Raw genomic sequence first — 10,000 nt, 5'->3', positions numbered from 1 at the left:
GTCATTGGTACAGTGAGTGATGTGACTGTAAGGGGCGGCGGTAGCTTCGAGGCAGGCCAGTGGAACTGGAAGGTTGCCAGTTCCGATCGCAGGGTTGATGAGATCAAATCTGGCAGGGTTGTGAGCTGGCTATCGGAAGGTTCCTCGCAATGACTTTGGTGCCAAGGTATTGGTATTCAACCCCTCCCCCATGGCTCTAGAGGCACCGCACCCGGGAGTGTATGCAAAATGACACATTTCCATTACCAGTTTCTTTTTTGTTTAAGTCGGCTAGCGCTGTTGCTACAGCTGGTCCACTCAACCGTGGCACAGAGACAGAGTTAGCCAGCTAGCGTTAGCCACAGAGACAGAGTTAGTCAGCTAGCGCTGTCGCTACACTACGTGACGGGTTGGGTCAGGGAAAAATGATGAGGTCGGGGAAACACAGTGGCACTTTGGGAGCCATTTTGGGCCACTGCTCTTTAAGATCAGGAGAGCCCATTTCCAGCTATGAGTCAGTGGAGAGGGCCTGACCACATGTGGCCTCACAGTAAGAAGGCCAATGATGAAGAGAGAGAAAAAGAGGGAAAGCGAGAGAACAAAATCAGAGAAAGTGTGAGAAGGAGCGAGAGAGAAAGAGAGACAGAGAACGAGAGAAAGAGAAGAGATGATGATAATGTAAAAAAAAAAAAAAGGTAGAAAGCTGAGAGGAGACAAACTGATAAATAAATGAAGAGGACGTTTTTTTTTCCTCTCACCTGGAAGCGAGGCAGGTCGGGCGCTTTGAAGTCGTTGGGCGAGCACCCGCACCAGTCTACGATGTGTTTGTACTGGCACTTACAGCCCAGCTTACGGTTCCAGTTGGTGATGCGCAGGTTGTTGTCTACCATGCTCTCACAGTGGGCGCTGTTCTCCAGCACTGTGTGGAAGAACGACTGAGAGAGAGAGAAAGAGAGAGAGAGAGAGAGAGAGAAAGAGAGAGAGAGAGAGAGGTTGCGCGTTATAGTGTGTTGATGCAGTGTCTTTATGCTTCATAATGATTTTGTCTGTATGTGTGTGTGTGTGTGTGTGTGTGTGTACCTCAGCAGGCAGCAGTGTGTATGTATAGAATTTCTTCATGTTGGTGACCAGGTCGTCCTGGGAGTTGATGACGTAATCCACAAACATGCGGTTGAGTAGGAACCAATCAGAGCCGCCGTCCACTGCGACACCTTCAGGGATCTTACGGTCGCCCAGGCGCCACATGTGGGTGTCACACTCGTAGAAGAGCCGGTCCAGACCCTGCTTACGGATGAACCTGGAGTATACACACACACACACACACACACATACATACACATAATATAACACACAGGATAACACACACACGCCTCATTTAGGAAAGAAAGTGACAATAAGAGAAAGAGAAAGGAAAATAAAGACGAAGAGAGGGAAAGAATGAGAGAGAGAGAGAGAGAGAGAGAGAGAGAGAGAGAGAGAGAGAGAGAGAGAGAGAGAGAGAGAGAGCACAAGTCTGTGAGATAGGAGGGTAAATGTCATCTCTTACCGCGCGTTGTCTCTGCCATGGGACTTGATGAAGTTCATGTCCCGGTACTTGGACAGGAAGCCAACCAGCTGCTCATTGGTCCTGAGGGAATGAGACAGCCGTCAGTCAAAGCCCTCTGCTATCACACACCCGATCAACACATAGCACAGACCTAACACAGCAATTGAGCTGTGAGTTAGAAGCAACTAGATGGAGGGGAAAGCAAAACGACGTACTACTGTAACAGCACAGTCCTGATCCATGATGACCAAACTGGCATTTGGGAAAACTAAATCTCCTCACCTTATCTCTAATAGCTTAATAAGATATCCTAAAGGGTAGGTTTAATGGAGGCAATCAGATAACACAGATAGTGGCAAACACACACATACACACACACACACACACACACACACACACACACACACACGCACACGGTTCCCAACCACTACTCCCATTTGAGAAGCACTTGATTCCCAAACCCTCAAAGTAATTACACTTTGCTAATACCTCTTTAATAAGCTTATCATTACCACTTCCATTAGCTTAGCGAAACTTATCTGGGCTAGCACACAATGCTTACATGCAAGACACTCAGACAGGCAATTTGGATCAGTTTAATGACAAAATCCTTCTAGGCACTCGCTAATCTCAGGATTAGTTAGGTACTATATGTGGGCATGGAAGTCTGAGACAAATGAGAGAAAGAGAAAATGGTGGAAAGAATTTTTATGAGATTCCTTCACCACAATCTATCACCTGTTTACTGGTGTAACGCTGGAGCTTAGCTAGTGTGAGATTTAGGAGCACGAATTGTAAATGCTTCATTGTTGCATTGTTGTTTATTCATGCTATACAGTTTGTTTGTGTGTGTGTGTGTGTGTGAGTGTGTGTGAGTGTGTGTGTGTGTGTGTGTGTGTGTGTGTGTGTGTGTGTGTGTGTGTGTGTGTGTGTGTGTGTGAGTGTGTGTGTGTGTGTGTATGTGTGTGCGTGTGCATGTGTGTGTGAGTGTGTTTGTGTGTGTGTGTGTGTGTTTGTGTGTGTCTGTGTTATCCGCTGTGTTATCCTGGTTGTCCACAGAGCCAGAGAACCTTCACTCACAGCTACTTAAACGGATCCTTTCTGTGACGATCTTACTAGCACAAAGTGGAAGTCCCTGGTGCCTGACCCTGGCCCTCTTTCAGCCTGAGAGCTGGGGAGCTGCACCCCTGCCACTAGCCTAGCGTTGCGCTAATGAATGGACAGGGCACCGCCAGGGAGAGGATGAGAGAGTACGAGCTCTACTCCGCCAGTTCTCTGTTATTACGGCCCTACTGTTTAGGTGTTCACTCTGTTTCTATTACGGGAGAGAACAGAGTCACTTGAGAGGTAAGTGCTGTCTGAAAGTGCTGCTCCGAAAGAAAATATTGCCAAAGTAAAATGTATTGCTGGATGCCGCTGGAGTTATTGATCGAGTGTGGGAAAGGCAGGCGGATAAACTGCAGTAACTAGCTCCACACACAGTAGATTGCGGCAACAAATCGTCTCTAAACCGTTTGTGTGACAGTGGAAGGAGAAGCAAGACCAGGGATAATAGGGTTGTGGGGGGGGGGTCAAATCAGTCCCCAAAAAAAGCAGTTACACATTCAGTTGTGCAATTATCAACTTTATAGACTCAGAATCCAATTAAAATCAATGAGGCTGTGGCCTATTAGCCATGTAACGCCATCCATTAGAACCTTAACAAACAGTATAAAAGCCCCAGGGTAGAGCTAGGGATGTGGCCAACTGGTCATTGATCAAGACCACTGTTTAGCCAATCAATGTTGTTTGTTGGGTCTCAGCTTTAATTCAGCCGAGTAAAGCTACCGTAACGGCAGAATTAAATTGTTGCTGATTGTTCTTTGAAAAACACCTCAAGTAGTACACCTAAAAGTGTCTTTGTATAGCACATTTCATACAACAGGGGCAATTCAAAGTGCTTTACATACAGCATTAAAAAAGCAAGAGGAGGATAGTAAGACAATTAAAATGACAAGAATGGAATAAAGTCAACAATCCATCTATTGTGGTTGAGATTAAAACCAAGCTGGCACAGGGTCAGCCATAGTCAGCACCCGTGGAGCAATTAGGGGTTAAGTGCCTTGCTCAAGGGCACAACAGCAGTGGTAGGCACCTTAGATATGATAACCCTCCAGTCACCAGCTCACATGTAGCTCCCTCCTGAAGCGGGGATCGAACCAACGACCTTCTGATTGCTAGCCGGCCTCCCTAACCTCTAGGCTACCTGCCGCCCCCGTGTTTGGGACAGTCTCCAATGTTTTGTCTGAATAGGCCTTGACCTCCTTCTCCTGGTCTCTCCTATGATTGGTTAATTCAGTCACTGGCCCCTCACCTGATAGGGTAGTCGGCAGCGCTGAGGTTGATGAAGAAGTCCCACCGCCAATCGGGCATTTTGAGAAGGTCCTCCATGCTGCGAAGGTACATGCTCAGCAGGCTGGCCCCGCCCCAGATGGTGGCCATTCGCCAGGGAGTCACCCGCACGTTGGGGTACTGACCCGCTAGCGCCATCACCTGTCTGTGGAGGTAGTTGGAGCGCTGTGGGGGAGAGAGGGTTGGGGGAGAGGAGGAGAGACAGGTGATAGGAGGAAAGGAGAGGAGTTGGGGAGTTAGAGATGGGGTCTTCTTTAATCTAATGCTGACCTAGTTATTTTCAAACAAACAAACAAACATAGGTCTATAGGGGTCTTTCCTGGTCTACATGATGTGGTAGATGGTGGTCTATAGGGGTTCACTGTGCTCTGTAATCGTTTACAGTGGTGATACTGTAGTAGTGTGTTGTGGTGGTCTGGCGGTCACCTGGTCTACATGTATATAGTTGTAGTGTGTTGTCGTGGTTACCTGGTCTACATGTATATAGTAGTAGTGTGTTGTGGTGGTCTGGTGGTTCCCGTGGTTACCTGGTCTACATGTATATAGTAGTAGTTTGAGGTGTGGTAGATAGCCTTGAAGAGCCGCTGGAACTGTCTTGAGGCGCGACCATGGACCACAAGCACAAAAGCGATCCGGACAGGCACCGCTGGGGCAGCCTCAGAAGGGTCCTCATCCCACTGTACGTTCACATTGGCCTTTCCTAGACACAGAAAGACAGGGTTAATATACTGCTGGACTCAATCAAGCATCTTGAAAGGCTCACGGCCAAAATGCACTTGTATTCAAAGTGCACTAGTACTAGTATTGTTTCCCCAGTGTCAATATATTAAAAAAATAAAAAAAGTAATAAATTAAAAAAACTTCTAGCACAACGACTGCCAATGGCCCCTGGCCGAAGCATAGAGTACTTTTCCTTCTATGACTAGTGGATAGATGATTCACTTACTTACTCAAATGTATTGATTGTAAGTCGCTTTGGAATAAGCCGTTTCCTCTTAATGCCTGAAATGTAAATGTCTTCCTCAGATTCATCCCTAGCCAAGCACCAGTGCAACTCTACCATGTATGGGCCTACGATCTGAAGAACCTGAGCACATAACCACAGGCCTATCCACCACAGCATCAGCTGTTCTACAGACAAACCCCCATTACAGTACGATGGCAGCGCCTGAGCTTGTGCACTTGTGTACTCCATCTCCTCTTTTATCAAGACATTGACTAATCACACACTACTACCCGGAGTAGTCTAGCCACCACACATCCACTCTCCTCCTCTGCCACTTGTGGTTGGTCTAAATGTGCTCTGCTTATAAATACCCCTAAGTCTGAACCATGCTTCCCTGTCATGGTATTCTCACTGGCATGTCTAAAGACGGTCCAGGCACGGGGGTGATGGGAAATGGGCGTGGCCTAAGCGGGCGATGGGGTAAAATTACAGTGAGGCATGCTGGGATAGGCGCTGGAGGAGTAATGACTGTAATCAGAACTGAGAGAGGAGCGTTACCGTGCCGACAGTGGCAGCAGGACGAAGCCTCCCTATACATGCATGCACACACGTACACACACACACACACACACAACAGCAAGCATGTGCACTTGTACTCATGCTCTCACTCACGCACAAGCACAAAAATCCACACATACCTTCCCTCCTCATTTGCAACCAATCCAATTTCCTCAAAAGTCCTTTCCTCAGTGCCAATTAAAAAAACTTTAATTTTAACAATGAACAGTAATGTCAACTTAACTTAGACTGTTTCGATTACAGTCCCTAGCTTTCTTAAATCATATTCCAACACAAATCATTTCCTCACTGCTTCCAAACCCAGAATCAGCTGTTCTATTGATATACCCATTTGAAAAGTGCATCATCAAAGTAACTTTTAATCATATACATTAAAAACCTTTAACTTTCAGGGCGGTTCACAGAGTTTAGCTGCTACTTTGGTATTAGTCAGCATTTGTAAATATAATTCCATAACTTCTCTTCTAATTAGTGTATAATTACACAGAGTTTATTTGAGTAACATCCTTATGGTGACATGGCCAGCTACATCCATTCATGCTGAATGGACTGGAATGTTCCCAAAATAGAGCAGGCACTGGCAGGGCCTGCCTAGATGGGGTCCTCACCCCTTTTGCACATGCTCAGCTTCAACAGAGATCTATCTCTCATCCGGAACCTTCCAAGCTTCCAGACTTCTGTCTCCGTGGCAAAGTCTGTCTTCCTCTCCATTTCCCTCCCTCCATCCCTCCATCCTCTTTCCATCTATCAATCATTCACTCTTGCCCTTTTTATGAATTCACTAGTTCAATATACCCTGTCCTCTCATCTCTTCTTCCTTCCTTATCTCACAGACAAAAACACAGTAGTCTCACCAAACATCTGGGAACATCTGTGACTGTAAAGGGTAAAGAACTCTCACGTTACCTTACTCTCCAACCTAGGTGCATGAATTGAGGAGCAAAATGGAGTGAAGAGGAAATTCAGCAACTCTTGGAGGACAATGAACCTTGATAAAACAATATTCTTGAAGTTCCATTGTCTTCTACGAGTTGCTGAATTGATTGCTCAAATCTGTTACAGTCACATACAATATCCTTTCAGGGCGGAGTTTGTCTCAAACAGGGTAAGGGGGAAAGGACAAACTCAACACATTTAGGAGCACTATCACACTCACCCTCTATGGGGCAGTAGCGAGGGACCTTCTCGGGCATTAGTGTCTTCTCCTTGTGTCTGCAGTAAACCTCAGCTATCTGCTGTCGACACTCCCTGGTCTTGGCTCTGGACAGAGCCGAAATGGCCTCCTTCCCACTGATCTCACACTTGGGCTGTTCCTTCCGCAGCTCTAAAACAGGAAGTACCGGGACTGACTTCCTAGCGTGTTGGTGATGGTGATTGGTGTTCAGCGTTTGTACAGGGGCGGGGTTAGTTGGGATCTGCGGATGGGGTTTGTTAATATTGGTGTGGTTATGGCTCACTCCTCTGGCCTGATGGGAAGGGTACTGGATGACCTCGTTGGAGGGTTTTCCCAGGATGCCTTGCGCCTGGGCCTTGTCGAGTTTGCGCTTCCCGTTGCTCACCGCCCGCTGGCGTGGCGATTGTGCACGTGCCCCCAGGTTGCTGTTGCTGTCAATGGTGTCAAAGTCTTTCGGCACAGAGTTTTCATTGTTGTTGCTGTCCGGGTTGACTTTCTCCTTGGGCCGGTGGGAGTGGTAGCCATCCTGAAGGAGGAAGAGAGAAAGGTGATCACTAAACGTGGAAGAGGAGCTTAAGTGTAAACCTGCTAACCTGGCGATAAAACAGCAAGTTTGAGTTGGTCATCATCAAAGTGATAACGGAGGTGATGAGAAAGGTGAGTAAAATACTGGAACTAGTGATGAAAGAGAGTGTGTGTGTGAGAGAGAGAGAGAGAGAGAGAGAGAGAGAGAGAGAGAGAGAGAGAGAGAGAGAGAGAGAGAGAGAGAGAGAGAGAGAGAGAGAGAGAGAGAGAGAAAGTAAGACAGAGCAAGTACTATCGATCGTCCACCCAACAAATCTGTCATCTCCCAAGGTGCCTTGTGAAGACAGGCCTGCACTGCTGGGAGCAATAGCAAAGCAGAGGGCTGTTATATCATCTATTATGGAGGGCGGGTCATCCATTTATCATCCCCCTCTGTCCATCCACACACACACACACACACACACACACTTCACAAACTTCACTTTAGACCTGCGTTATCCAGATCTATGCCATAGAAAAACATTCATTTATCAAAAGAGTAAAGCTGGGCTCACTGTTCCGCCCAGGGACCACAGAGACCACAACCCTGCACACAGCTCACTGAGGCTCCTTTATTTATCCTGGGGAGTTGCCAAGAGATGAAAAGAGTAGAACAATGGGTGTGTGTGTGTGTGTGTGTGTGTGTGTGTGTGTGTGTGTGTGTGTCCGTGTGTGTGTATGTACACTTCATTCCTCCAGGTGAATGCCTGAGAACTAGTTTTTACAATCTGGAATCCAGTTCTACCTGTTCAATAGGTTTGATCCATCCTGCTGGTCACGTCCTAGCCTGTTTGCAAAGTCATGATATGATGGCAGGTGACTTACATATCTAGGACTAAAATTATGAAACATTCAAGTTTCAAAAAGAAAGTTTGCTCACTTGCCAGCATAACTCTAAGTTGTGTCACAGTTTGATGATGCTGCTACAGGGAATTCCAAAGTAATCCATGTTTGTACCACACTGCACTACATTGGATCAGACCACTGCCAGTCACAGGGCTGCACTTCCTGCACTTCCTGCTGGGATCACACACACTGAGAAATGGATGCACTTACTGCAATGTAAGTCACTTTGAATAAAAGTGTCTGCGAAGTGGCATATTAACTGATCTTTGAACCTGGATGACCTCAGAGGCTGATCCTGTGTCCTTGACCATGTGACGGTTTGACCTTTGACCCTTTGTCCATGACTGAGACAGCTTAACCTTGGAGTCAAGAGACTAGTGTCTGTGCGAGAGAGTGTGTGTGTGTGTGTTTGTGTGTGTGTGTGTGTGTGTGTGTGTATCCATCTGTCTGACCCCGTGTGTGTGTATCTGTGTCAGTGGCTGGTCTCACACATGCATGGGGAATGCTGGTTGGTCATATGAGATGTCTGGGAGTCGGATGGAGAGAGGTTATGGTGTCTTTGCTACAATGTGTGTGTGTGTGTGTGTGTGTCAAGTAGCAGTGCTATATGACCTGGTCAGGGGTTTCAGGAACACAGACCACCCCAACCCTCCAGGGATATGAATCATAGAGAGCTGCTCCATCAGGTGCGTAACGTCAGACAGGCGTGAGATGAAATGGAGACACTCTGGTGCAGCACCGTCAGACAGGAGATGCCAGTCTCCTCGGCATTACTATTATAGGCTTCCACCCTATTTATCTATTTAACAAATACCGTACGGTACCAGTCAAAGGTTTGGACACACTTTCCCATGTGAAAGTGTGTCCAAACTTTTGACTGGTACTGTATGTGCAGAGTTTGTTTGTTTTTCTCCACAAAGCACAGAGCAGGCAAACACACACACACACCCCCACACCTGCACGCACCTGCACACATGCATGCATGCACGCACGCTGCATATTTCCTGTGAAGAACCGTACTGCAGCTCAGCGGAGAACTAATGACAGCTTTTCCCACCTGCATTCCAGACAGCCTGCCATTATCTCATCTCTAATACCAGCTTATAAAAATGGTTACAGCATGTACAGTGCTCTCACGTCCATCAGCGCTCCCTCTATCCCTCTCTCTGACTCACAAACTCTCACACACTCTCATACACTCTCTCTCTCACACACACACACATACACACACACTCTCTAACACACTCTCACACAGAGAGCTGAGTCTAACAGGAAAGTGTGTGTGTGTGTGTGTGTGTGTGTGTGTGTGTGTGTGTGGTGAGTATTTTGAGCTCTCCCTGGTATTACTGCTAATGCTAAGGTACAAAAGGTCCAGGGACAAACAAACACTCAGTCGGGCCCCTCAACCACACCTGCTATTACTGAACTAGGGGAGAGGAGAGGAGAGAGACAATCCCAGAAGTAAGCATTAGTGGTGTGATGATGTACCAGTTGTATATACTGCATACTGTATATATACACAGTCCTCTAGAAGGATTGGAAAAAGGAAGCATTTTCTTCTTCTTTTGGCTTTACACTCCAACAGTGCATTTGAAATCAAATAATTACTGTGAGGTAAGAGATAGTACAGATACTCCCCATATGTCAGGGAACCAGAAGTAAATGTTTGATTTCAAATCAATAAGAAAAAATGCTTCCTCTTCCCCAAACCTATGTAGGGCACTGTATATTTATATATATATATATATATATATATATATATATATATATATATACAATAATTTATTTTACAAGCCTTGCGTAGCACTACTTTGAACTGGTAGATGAGGGAGAATGTCAAATGCAAGCGTTTTTTCCTCATGGGGGAGATAGGTGGAAGAGGGGGAGAGAGAGGAGGACAGAAGAAGGGGAAGGAGAATAGATAGAATGGGTGGCGGTAGAGTGAGGGAGCGAGAGGGATTTTTAGGGGAGAGAT

General features: G+C 46.5%; 1 protein-coding gene across 1 annotated transcript in view; it reads right to left on the bottom strand.

Moving 5' to 3' along the window:
• The window catches only part of LOC308151071 (xylosyltransferase 1-like), a gene marked incomplete at both ends in the record, with an annotated part of 29,185 nt that overhangs the window by 6,857 nt on the left and 12,328 nt on the right, over window positions 1-10,000 (bottom strand). Inside the window, 6 exons of the mRNA XM_080523883.1 lie at window positions 738-914; window positions 1,060-1,276; window positions 1,526-1,606; window positions 3,879-4,081; window positions 4,444-4,616; window positions 6,598-7,141. Coding sequence (XP_080380009.1) covers window positions 738-914; window positions 1,060-1,276; window positions 1,526-1,606; window positions 3,879-4,081; window positions 4,444-4,616; window positions 6,598-7,141 — 1,395 coding nt within the window. The remainder of the gene's footprint in view (window positions 1-737; window positions 915-1,059; window positions 1,277-1,525; window positions 1,607-3,878; window positions 4,082-4,443; window positions 4,617-6,597; window positions 7,142-10,000) is intronic.

The sequence above is a fragment of the Nansenia antarctica genome (genome assembly GCF_963989245.1).
Source record: "Nansenia antarctica genome assembly, chromosome: 2".
Lineage (NCBI taxonomy): Eukaryota > Metazoa > Chordata > Actinopteri > Argentiniformes > Microstomatidae > Nansenia > Nansenia antarctica.
This window is presented reverse-complemented; position numbering and strand designations above follow the sequence as displayed.